This window comes from Alligator sinensis, unplaced genomic scaffold (assembly GCF_000455745.1).
Source record: "Alligator sinensis unplaced genomic scaffold, ASM45574v1 scaffold250_1, whole genome shotgun sequence".
Taxonomy (NCBI): domain Eukaryota; kingdom Metazoa; phylum Chordata; order Crocodylia; family Alligatoridae; genus Alligator; species Alligator sinensis.
The window spans coordinates 291,657-304,225 of NW_005841888.1; the positions used below are offsets into that span (position 1 = coordinate 291,657).

The 12,569-nt window shown below is 36.2% G+C and overlaps 1 protein-coding gene across 9 annotated transcripts in view; it reads left to right on the forward strand.

The window, feature by feature from the left end:
• Positions 1–12,569, forward strand: part of DMXL2 (Dmx like 2) — a 90,911-nt gene that overhangs the window by 64,255 nt on the left and 14,087 nt on the right. For 7 of the 9 annotated variants that reach the window (XR_003092652.1, XM_025197014.1, XM_014517050.2 and 4 more), the window contains 11 exons: positions 3,339–3,520; positions 4,221–4,351; positions 5,349–5,434; positions 5,834–6,035; positions 7,902–8,019; positions 8,806–8,868; positions 9,258–9,344; positions 9,439–9,560; positions 9,974–10,112; positions 10,856–10,916; positions 11,071–11,198. Coding sequence is in view for 8 of the 9 variants with exons in the window: in XM_025197014.1 (XP_025052799.1) it covers positions 3,339–3,520; positions 4,221–4,351; positions 5,349–5,434; positions 5,834–6,035; positions 7,902–8,019; positions 8,806–8,868; positions 9,258–9,344; positions 9,439–9,560; positions 9,974–10,112; positions 10,856–10,916; positions 11,071–11,198 (1,319 nt within the window). In the remaining variant the exon portion in view is untranslated. The remainder of the gene's footprint in view (positions 1–3,338; positions 3,521–4,220; positions 4,352–5,348; positions 5,435–5,833; positions 6,036–7,901; positions 8,020–8,805; positions 8,869–9,257; positions 9,345–9,438; positions 9,561–9,973; positions 10,113–10,855; positions 10,917–11,070; positions 11,199–12,569) is intronic. The other 2 variants (XM_025197015.1, XM_025197018.1) reach the window with 2 other exon arrangements.

Below are 12,569 nucleotides of genomic sequence, written 5' to 3' on the forward strand. Positions count from 1 at the left end.
TAGACTTCGCTTGCGCATCCAGGATTGCTCCCTTGAGGAGCAACCACTCGTCCTGAACCCCCCTCCCCTAATACTGAAGAACAAATCCCTAATTCAGCAAAACCTGTTCCAGTGTATTTTTGGACATATGGGGTCCTTGTATTTGACTAACTTTTACACTGTTTTAGTCCCTCAAAATCAGTTCTTGAGCTGTTCCCACAGTAAAGTCTAAACTTTTTCTGGTAATTTTTTTTTATCTGCATGAATATGGCAAATTTATTGAGGCAGGTTTTTGAAGCCCTAAAAACTTAAATTGGCTATAAGAGGTAGATTTCCAGGATTCCTAATACAGCCATTCTAGAAAAATATGGGTTTTGCACTAGCAGAATAATATTTAGCTAATCATATTCTGCTATGCATCACTGCTGGTCCAGTGTATATTTTTAGAGACTTAACAGCTGCATTTTGCAGCTAAACTTTAGAATGTTTTATGGTGTAAAAGTAAAGTTTTCTTAGTAAATTATGAAAACCAACAAAGTTACTGTTCATCTCCTGAGAACTGATGCAAATATTTTACTACTACTAGAATACTTGAGTTGGAGCTAGCTATTGGACTCTAATCTTGATCTCTTTTAATGGTCAGGAAAGCTACTTTGGCCATTGTTTAAATATTTAAGTCTCGTCATCATGTAAGATACATGCATTTTTCCTTCAACATCATTCCCTCCTAACATTAACAGACCATGAATAACAAGTTTTCTAATATATCTAATTCAGGTAAAACAGAGTCCTTAGACAGCAAGGCAGAAAGTAAAATACAGTTAACAAGTCGTCAGTCATCACACCAGGGTACTTTATCAGGTAGCAAGGAAATTGCTGCTGCCTCTGACACAGAAAATTTCTCCCAGGAATGTGGTGAGCTACTTGTGTGCTGATTGCTGTGTCTATTTTCCATCAATGATGCTCCAAAATCAGTGGCATGTGGCATGAACTTCTTTGTTTTATGAATAAGACCCATTTTACGTGGTATTACCCTCTCTTGAATAAAAAAATTTTGCACTTAAATTTACAAACTATAGAAAAAGTAAAACTGTGATAAATAATTTGCACTCAGATGCTTTGAGGGAAAAGGTTTGTATTCATATTTCTTACTATGTATCAGTTTCTGAAGCAAGCTAATTATTCCCTTCATGTTTTTTAAATTCATATTAGATATTAAACATGGTCTGCTTCATAGGACAGGGAAATACTGCAGTTTTCTTGCCTTCTGTTCAGGCTACTAAGTAGATGAAAAATGTACAGTTTTGAAAAATATATGGCTCCACCTACCAGAAAACAAGACGGTAGAACTGTCAGTTACTTGCATCTAAGCTCTAATTCGGACAGGAAACCTGTACAGAAGAAAGGTGGGGAGGGAGGATGAGAGAGAGAATGAAAATATGATTACATCAAAAAAATATAAGACCACAAAGGTTACAAAACAAGTTCCCAAAAGTTAGGAAATCTGAAATTCAGGTTGCCTGTAAAGCAGTGATTCTCAACCAGTGTAACATGGCACCCTGGGGTGCCTTGAGCGTCTTTCGGGGGTTTTGTGCATCCAGGTAGCACACAATGTCTGCACTATTAGATGTGCAAACTTGATTCACAAGATAAACCCAGAGATTTTCAATATTTTGAATAGAAATCCATAGATGCGGTATTTCTGAGTTCTTGGCAACAGAGTGAAAACTACGAGACCTGCATTTTCCAAGGGGTGCTGTGATGACTAAAAAAGAAGTTAGCAAGAGAATAGCAAAGTAACACAGTTCCACAATGGGCTCAATCAGGGGCCCCAACCAAGATCCAGGCATCTTTTTGCCAGCTATTGTGCCAAACGCACAGAAAAACATTGAAGTCTCATTCCTGCCTTGAGACTACTCAACAGAGCACCAATTGTGATAGTGATCTTGAGTAATGCAGATGTGTATTAAACATGCAGTTAGCTGGATTAAAACCTGTTTGGCCAAGGGTCACAAATAATTGTTGGCCTTGAAACTTCTTTTATGCAAAGCTTAAACAGGCAATATGCTTTTCACATTTGTAGTATAAACAAATTAAAATCAAGCTGTACAGTTAAATATAATCAGTTTCTAAACCAAATGGTGCAGAAGTGTGCCATTGATCATGCTTGTCAAGTAAACCTTCTGAACTGCAAGATTAAAGTGAACATAATATCCAAAAAAATCATTCTCACAATAACTTTGATTTTGGCAAGTTGCTGAATATCACTAACATAAGTGAATAATCATAAAGGGCATTTATACATGTGCTCCAAGAATTGGAAAGGGCACTTTAATTAGAGTAGCTCCAGGAGCCTCTCTAATTAAAGCACCCAGAGTGTATCAGCGTCCCTGCCCTGAAAAATGGTGGTGGGGGCGCTTTAACTAAAGCTTATTGAATGAGTTTTAAACTGCCCCTGCTGCCATTTTTCAGCATGGGGACACTGATGCACATGACGCTCAAGTCTGCTGAAGCGCAGTAATTACCACACTCCAGCAGACTCGATTAATCAAATCAAGTTTGCTCTGATTCACTGTAATTACAGTGCATTGGAGCAGACTCACTGCACATGTATAGATGCCTAAAAGGTTTCATTTGAGAGAGGATTTGTTTTCCTGATGTTTCAACAGTAATGAAGGTGTGTAAAGATTTGCAGTGTAGATGAATGTTAGTTGTGCTTTAAAAGAAACCTTTATTTTTTAACCACTGGCTTCGTTAAAGTAAATGTATTCTTCATTGATGCCTGTCTGATATTACTTAAAAAGCCAAAATCCATTTTCATTGTGCATATGAGAAGACAAATGCCAGGTTAAAGACATTTTTAAATAAACACAGGACAGTTTAACAGTAACTATATTTTCTTAAATGCATTTTTATATAATTATATGACAATGTATACAAATTATTGAAATTATATACATTGTTTCTGTTTTTTGAAAAAATATTTTCCATAGAATTCCAGGTATCCTTAAAGAAAATAAAACTTTTCAGCTAAGGAATTGCTAGTTTAAATCCTGAGTTCTTGGAATCCTGCTCCAGATAATAAAAATATTTTTGCCTGCATATGTCTGTGGGCTTATTGTCACTCATTATATAATTGTATTTACTAAGGATAAGGATTAGTATATGAAATGTAGTTTAACTTTGAATTTAAATGTATCACATTTTTACCCCCAATTTTTAACCAGAATTTGTGGTTTTGTTTAAAAATTGTATATTAATAGTTTCATTTATTAATAATCCTTTAATTTAAATTCTAGAATTCTTCAGTTTCTGAAGATAAAATATTAAATTTATCTCCTTACATTTTTTCAATGTAGCACCCCCAGTTCCTTCAGAAGAAATGGATAAGCATCGTCGTCGATTTAATATGAGAATGCTAGTGCCAGGAAGGCCAGTAAAAGATAGCATTGTACCTCCACCTGTGCCTGTAGAAAGACCATCTTACAAAGAAAAATTCATTCCTCCAGAACTCAGTATGTGGGACTATTTTATGGCAAAGGTAAAGTGTTTTGTGTGTTGAACATGATGCTATCAAAAGAATCTCTCATTTTAGCAGTATAAATACATATTTGATGTAGAAAGTTTTCCTTTTTTCCCTCTTTTTTTAGGTTTTAAAGAAGAAAAATAACATTGAAGAAGTTTTCTTTCATTAAAGTTTCTTACAGCATCCTTTAATGAATACATATGCAGGTTGCTGTCTCCACAGAAAGCTGAAAAGGCTACAAATGCACCATATAACTTCCAAAACATCTATCTTCATTCCTATCCTATCCTATTCCTATCTCACTTTAAAATAGTGGAGATGACCTTTTTTTTTCTTTCTAATGCTTGTTTTTCTGTGGAACTGTTTTATCAGATTAACATATCAAGCTGCTTAACCACTAAGGGCAGGTGTGCCTGGTAAAATGTAGGGCTTGCACAGGTACCTGAGCTACTTCAGGGACTGAAAGAAGTACAGTTTTCATGGCACTTCACCTGGGCTAATTAACTCTCTTGAGATGAACCTCTTTGGAAATGCCCCTGGTACCTCTACACGGCACCACATTGTGCTTTCTAGACATACCACTCAGTATACATACCCTGAGTAGTAAAAGCAGGTTGATATACATCTCTGTCAGTATCTAAATTGTAAGGCAGATATTAAAATACTGACAGCTATTGACAGCTATTTTTATAACAGATTTTATCTTAATTTGCAGCCATTTCTTCCTTTATCAGACAGTGGTTTTATATATGATTCAGATGAAAGCATTCATAGTGAGGAAGAAGATGAAGATGCTTTCCTTTCTGATGCACAGATCCAGGAACACAAAGATGCTAATGCTTACAGGTTAGTTGAAATGACACTTTAGTTAACAAAAAATCCATGTTACAGGTTTTTTGTCTCTTTAAAAGAAGATATAAGGCTTCTTTTCTGAAATTAGAAACTATTTATATCCAATACCTATATGGAAACAGTATTAAAAGGGGGTAGTTGTAAAGGCCTTAGATCAGCATTTGGCCTGAAAAGTTTTAACTACTGGATTAGAAGTTGTATTAACTTATACCTTAGTATTGAAATTTCAGGTAATGGAGTTGTGTCTTTTTTGCCATGCATTTTCACTTGTAACCTTGATCTGGCATGGAGACAGTCATTATGGGTTCCCCTGATGCTAGTGCTAGAGTCCTACTGGATTAGAGTCCTACTGGAAGTATGATTTTTATTTAATGTATTGAATTAATTTATGTATGGGATCAAGTAGGAAATTTAAAAAGGAAAAAGTTGCTAGAAAAAATGATACAAGAGCATAGGTTGTAAGCATTATGAAAATTAAAGAAAATAAAAAGTCCTTCTTTCTAAATTGTATAAATCTGTCTTTTTAAATCTAATAAGCAGTATGCATAGTTACTGTATTCTATTATATAGAGACATTTATATCGAGTCTTATTTTGTGAACACCATATCCACTACATGGCTTCTTCAAATTTATAGAAAGCTTTGTAAGTTGCATTGTAATTGGTAGTTTGGGAGCTCCCATTTAATTCCTGACCTTGCAGAGGTCCCATTCTTAAACACAATGAGAACTTTCTAGGTTTTCTCTTCTAGAGAGGTGGAGTACCATGATCTGGGGTTTGGAAAAGAGAGAGATCCTCTGGTTGCCAGTAAGGAACTCCCAGAGAGAGAGACTTAAAACAAATATTTAGAGCTTTTACTCTCCATCGTTGTTAATTTTCAAAGCCCTCTAAGCACTCTTCATTGTGTTTGTAAATTCTTGCCTTATCTACATATGCGGTTTGGTGGCACAAGCTATGACTGAATTACCATTGAAACCATTCTTTTCATGCAGCTGGGCTCTCTTACATTTGGCAATGGTAAAACTAGCTCTGCACAACATTAAGTCCTTTTTTCCCGTTGTTGGTTTGGAATTCTCTGGTGAGTTAAATTTTGCCTTACATTTTGTATTTCTCTATACTTTCTGTTAACAAAGATCATTGTCCTACACAATGTATAAATTTGTCCTTATGCGTAAGTTTTAACTTTGCAGTTGGTAACAAGTAGAAGTGTATATTTTATTTCAGAGGTTTTTAATGCATCTATTTAGTAAGAGATTGCATTTCTCTTTATGTTCTGCTAAAGTACATAAAACACATATACTTATGTTTGTTTAATTGTCAGCAATGGCATTCTAATTTTTTTTGTATCTGAACAAATTCTACTGTGGGTTGCTAAATACAAGGAAGAAAATAATTCTTTTTAATATTATCTTTGTACTTCTCCATAACCTTCACTTACTTGCATTGGAATTAAAAGATGTTTTACACTGCTTTTCAGATTTGCCTGTTACATCGCCATTGGGTATTGCTGTGATTAAAAATTTGGAAAACTGGGAACAGTTCCTTCAGGAGAGAATGGACCAGTTTGAAGGCCCACCACCAAACTACATCAATACCTATCCCACTGACCTTGCGGTAGGAGCTGGACCAGCTATACTGCGCAACAAAGCAATGCTTGAGCCTGAAAACACACCTTTCAAGTAAGAGCTACTAGGGAAGACTTATTTTGCAGCCTTTAGTATAACATTAATGAAGAAACAGTTGTGGTTATGCAAGACATTTTTAATTCTATTAAAGGAAGTTGTCAACATGGCTAAGCCAAACAATCTTACTGCAAAAGTCTTCCAATTGCACCTTCATTCATTTAGCACTATATCAGACTTATTTTTAAGGATGATGTATGTTTAATTTTTACAGATGTTATCTTTAAAAAGACAAAGACAACTTTCATTTATTAGTGACAGACACTAATAAGTTAGGGAAGGGAAAGAAGAAGAAGAAGAAAAAGAAAAAACTGAAAGGTCAGAATTAAAAAAATTATAACGCCAATGAATTACAAGACAGAGAAGAATTAGAATTGAGGTCCATTGGAACTATATTAGCTTCATGTAATGCCTTGATCTTGCAAGCTCCTACTTCAGCGGAAGTCCATGGCAGATCTGAGCCAAAATGAATTTAAAAATAGTTTGAGAATTTTGCGGAGACTGCATGAGATCTATGCTGTCATACTACTTGGGATCTGTATGGCTGATGCTGCCATAAGACTTCAGTTCAGTGTCCTTTCTAATGCTATAAACATGCATTCCCGTTTGTATAGCATCTGTTTAAAATCTGTAGCATTCACTTCATTTGGAGTCGCATGTGAGCTAATTAAAATCCTGAAAAGGTATTTTGTGTTCTGGGAGAAAAGCATAAAACTATTCTATGGGTTTATTTGTGCGATCCTGATGTTATAACTAGGCCTGTGCAAAGCAGCTAGTATTCACTTCGGATTTGGCCAATTCAGGGGACAGTGATTCGAATCACTGTCCCAAATCAATTCAGCCGAATCTGATTTGGAGATTAGGCTGGTGCCAAATCGGCCAAATCTCTGAATCAAACAGGCCCCATCCCCCGCCTGCTCTCTAAGCCCTGTCAATGGCTGCCCCGCCCAGCCTCAGTATCCCAGCTCTTTCTTTCTTTCTTTCGTTTTTTTTTTTTTTTTTTTTTTTTTTGAGTCAGGGGGGTGCTCAAGGGGACTGGGTGCGCAGGCAGAGGATGGGGCCTGGCGGGGGTCCCCCCATGGCCCCCTCCTTCAGCCTTCCCCTCTGCCCCTACTTACTGGCATAGAGTCTGGGTCCAGCTCTCTACGGCAGCAAGTGGGGACTGCCCGAATCTCCAAATCGAGCTCTCCGAATCTTTTCCGACTTGATTCATAGAGCTTCGAATCGATTTGGACCTTTTTATTGGTGTCCCAATTCAATTTGGATTCAGAGATTAAGCCGCCGAATCAGGCCAAATCTCCTCTAAATCGAATCAGCACCCAAAGCTTTGCATAGCTCTAGCTATTAGCTGAGTGTGCAGGGGGGCTGCAATCCTGTGGGATGCTCCATCCGCCCCACCATCTCAGTATTCACGAGCCTATAAAGCTGTGCCTATGTCCGAATCGTGGAATCTTTCCAAAATGATTCGGAGGCTTCCAGTTCAATTCAGAGAGATTAAAGGGTCTCCTGATTCGATTTAGATTTGGAGGTTCAGGCCAACAAATCTCCATCAAATCGAATCAGCGACTGAAGCTTCGCACAGCACTACTATCTATAACTGCAATATGAGATTGATTCTTAGAACTCAGAACTTTGGTAAATGTGAATCAGGCAAATCAAGTTATTGCCTCAGTCCTTTAGAATTCACTAATGCTCTGTCATGTAATTTTAAAAAAAAACAAACAGATTTGTCTTGGATTGCATACAAAGCCTGCAGATCATGACTTTGTTTCACTTTGAATTGTGTTTTAAATTGATTTGGATTCAATTTTCTTTTATCCAAGTTTTCTATGTGAAAATGCTTTTTTTTTTTTTTTCTTTCAGATCAAAAGATTATTCAGCACTTCCAGCTAAGAGATTATGGCATTTTCTTGTGAAACAAGAGCTTCTTCAAGAGACCTTCATTAGATATATATTCACTAAGAAAAGAAAGCAAAGTGAGGTAAAAAAAAGGAAATAATAATAGAGTTTGAAGTTTTTTAAAACCAACTTTCCTTGATCTTTTAAATATCTCTTATTTTTATTTCTCTTTTTTCATTTTGGTTGGCATTTCAACTTTCACTTCAGCAGTGTTTTTAAATCTGAATGATAGCATGCTATTTATTGAAGTATAACCCAAACTGAAATAAAGGTTTGTAACAAGGCATAAGTCGGCTTACAAATAATCAATATATTTAAACACATTTTAACTTTCTAAATGAATAATGTATAGGTTAACAGGAAACGCTCTCTGTGGCTTCATATAACACATACATTTAAATCAGAAACTGCTTTATTTAAATGTGCGCATATGTATATATGCATGTGTAATATATACATATACCAAATAATATTATATAATAATATATAATATGGGTTTTATGAGCAGTACAATAGTTACAACTGAAATGAGTTGTAATTAAAATTAAACTCTTGATATATAACTAAAAATCAAAACAAGTACACTATTTATCTTAAATTCCTGTAAGTCTGGAGTTTGTGTGTGTATTGCTCCTGTTTATTTGCTTATACCATACATTCTGTGTTCATCTAGGAGGCATTACATTTTAACTGAGTTCGTTTAGATTCCTGTCGTAGTTTCTGTGCCTTTTTATAAGAAGTTACAAATACATTTGTCATCACTTACTGACAGGGTGGCCTTTTTAAATCTAGTGTGGAATGTTTCATTCTTTTTTTTATATTTGTTTGTGCATGTGTGTTGTGTTGGTGACTGTGTGGTGTTATGTAGTCTGTAGAAGATCGTGCGGAGCAGGTCAAACAAAACTGCGTAGCAGAAGATGACAAAAGCAAGGTAGTACCGCTTCTCCCAAACCTTTAGCACATTCTTAAAAGTTCTGTGGGACTGGCTTTTCTTTCTCTAATATGACTAACAGAAGTTCTGTGTTCTGTGTAGTCTCTGTGCAACAGGCTTAACCAGGGCATTAATTTTGGATGTTCCATAACTGGGATGTGAGCAAACACCTTGTAAATTCTGTTACACATGCATTTATGCTTTGATTTTCAAACACACAAACCTTCTGGCTTTTAGAACAAAGAAGACAAGATGTCTAAAGTTTAGCTTCCTAACCAGTACTGAGGCCACTGAACTTTTTTGCATGACTTACAGACTTTGCAGTCTGTACATAACACTACGTAAGCAATTTACCTATCAATTAAAACTCACTGATGAATATTTTGTAGGTTGAAGCAGATCTCGGCTACCCAGGGGGGAAAGCAAAAATCATTCACAAAGAGTCTGATATGATAATGGCATTTGCTGTAAATAAGGTAAAAGCCATAAACATTATTACTAATAGATATAATACATTGTTGTTTAATCTAAAATTTAAACTACAATGAACGGTCTATTTGTACTGCATAGGCAAACAACAATGAAATTGTTTTAGCGTCCACACATGATGTACAAGAGCTTGATATTTCAGCTCTACTGGCTGCTCAGTCATTTATATGGATTGGGGAGGAATACGACAGAGAATCCAAGAGGTGAGTTTTTCTTTCTTTGCAATTATATTAAAGTAATGTTTCACTTTGAAATTACACACTGGTACCCGTAGTCCAGAAGGTTCATGTTCTTTTTATTATTGCTGCTATATATTCTTCATCCATGAATCTCACAGTACTTGACAAAGGTGTAGGAGTGTTTAGCATGTGTCCTATTACAGCCACATATTCCTGCAAAAACCCAACTGAACTAAGTTACTATAAATTTAACTTGGTAAGAATCAGGTATGGCCATTCATTTTTGCCTGGTCCTATAATAAAGTGCAGAAATTATTAATTGACACTCCTCCTGTTGCCGTTTTAACTCCCAGAATTTTAGCAAAGCATTAAGCAGGTACTATTGTAAACAGCACGGTATTTCAGTTCAAAAGAATAACACTGCTATCTTTTTACAGTTCAGATGACATTGACTTCCGTGGGTCTACCACAACACTCACTCAGTCTACTGCATCATCTTTTGGAGTGAGTCAGATTCAGCCATCTTCGTCTATGCCCTGGTTAGGCAGTGGACAAACGAGCACTGGAGCTGGTGTAGTATGTATTTCATTTTTTATGATATTGTTAATATTTAATACCAAGGCCAACAATATTAGAAGCATCCTTTCAGTGCCTTTCATGAGAGGGCCATAAATACTATGAGCTGGCAAAAGATGCTCAACCAATTAAATATTTTCCCTTACATTAATAATTTTGTACAGGCACAAAAATCTTATTTTTTTATTAAACATTGAATAAGAAAAAATATGGAATCCTTTCCAACCCCCTACTGAAAAAGAACTTGTGAAATTATTTTTAGAACAATTACCTGAATCTGCCATGTTCCTAAATTTAAATTTTGAAGTCTAAAATAATATTAGAAGTATGTTGTTTTTCTCTGGGAGCTTTTGCTTTCTGTTCCTTAATAAGACCTCTAATTTTTTGGTGTTTTTTTTTTTTCCCTTCTTAAGGAAAATACCATTTTAAACTCTTGTTTTCAGGTACTAGATTAGAAGCATGTCCTTAAGTACTCTTTTAAGTCCCATTGACTTCACTGGGACATTAGTACATACTTTAATGCTGCTCTAAAAAAAGGAGTCCTTTTCTAAACTGAGGTGCTTAGTTACTGTGTTGCACCTGAAACTAATTAGATAAGAACATGATGTTCAGTCTCTAAGGTTGGGGACCCAAAGGCAGTCCATTTGTCATACAGTAGCCTTTTATATTTTCAAAATTAATCCAAACACTGTTTGATTTTAGAAGTTTAGAAATTGAATGTCCCATTTTTCTTTTCTATGAAGCTCATTAAAAGAAATCTGAATAATGTTAAGAGAATGGCTTCACATCCAGTCCATCAATATTGTAAGTAAATTGCTATTTATCATGTTAAATATTCTTCATCAAATGGACAAACAGTAAATCTTACAATGTTCTCCTGTTGATTTGATAATCGCCTACATATTTCTTCCTTTCTTTACTGCACCCCTCTCTTCCCTCCCCCCCACCCCCACCCCAGATCTTACAGGAGCCCAAGATGGCAGTGTTCGAATGTTTGAGTGGACGAGACCACAGCAACTGGTATGCTTTCGGCAAGCTGGCAATGCAAGGGTTACTAGAATGTATTTCAATTCCCAAGGCAACAAGGTTGGTAACCTCAAAGTATTTTTTAAAATAAATATTTAATGATGCTGTAAACTAAGCCAGCACAAGAAGGACTAGAATACAGCAGAATATAAAACCAGGAATATAGTTTGGCAAACACAGGGTACAGGAATTCACCCGGGGGGGGGCAGGTTTTCATTCAGTACAACTGTTTTGTGCATCTGCTTCTATGCCACAATAAACTGCCCCAATTTAATTCCTATTATACATACATGCTATATCTGTCTGTCCATATCCAGCAGTCCGTTAAAGCTACATATGAACAGTCAACCTAAAACACCAGTCAAATACATCCTTAATCTATATTGAATGAAATACTTTCAGTTTTCATAGTAATGACCATTGTGCAGACTCTAAGGCCAGATTCTAGTCCACTAGAATCCATTAGGCATGCAAGTGGGACTTCGGCTCCTATATGCAGTTCTATTCCACCTGCTCAAGTCCTACAGAAGGTGGGTGGGTCCTTTTCCTTGTCATTACTTTTTGTGACTCATGTCTTAACGACAATATGATGTGTTACAAAAGTTAGATGTGTTAATAAATGTTTGGGGGAGAACAGAAGCACACTTCCAAGTCCACTTACATGTTTAATAGGTTGGATTGGATCTGGTCCTATAACCTTTATGACATGTCCTATAAACTTAATACCATGAATAATCTACATCCGGTAGTAATAGGAGGCAGACAGGCTCTTATTTTGATAGCTAAAGCCTTGTTGTTTGTGGGATAGATTATGAACTACCTACTCTCAATGGTGAGCACCCAAATATCAAAATGAATCAAAGGTTCACATTTTGCCCCAATCAGGAGTTTGAAGAAGATCAAAGCTGCAAACAGCCACAGCTTCCCTGGTTACATATATTATAGAACAAATGTACACTGTTACACAGCCTCTCTCTTCATTGTACTATACATATAACGTCTGTTCAGGAATTTTAGCTGTTATTTATACCTCATAGTAGTTAGTCATGCTCAACAGAGATGATATTCCATCCTGCAGTTTAAGCAGAAAGAGATGTTAGCACTTGTATTTAACTATCCCACTAATAGATCCCACGAGGATATTTTTTAGGAGAATGGCATAAATAGTGTACTGGATTTACATTTTTCTTGCTCTCTCATGTAATATTAGTAGTCAAGCGCATTTTGCAAAGTGTAGTCTCTCCACAGAAAAGCTGTAGTCCAATATATATATTCTTGCAAGGTATTGATTTGTAGAAACTTTGAGAAACATCTAGGTTTTGACTTATTTACAGTGCTCCACTTGAGAAAGGACACTGTTGTGCGGGCCGGGAGTGGTCCGAGGCTTTCGGGGGCGCACGGCGGGCTGTGGCCGGGAGGCCGCCCCCGGAG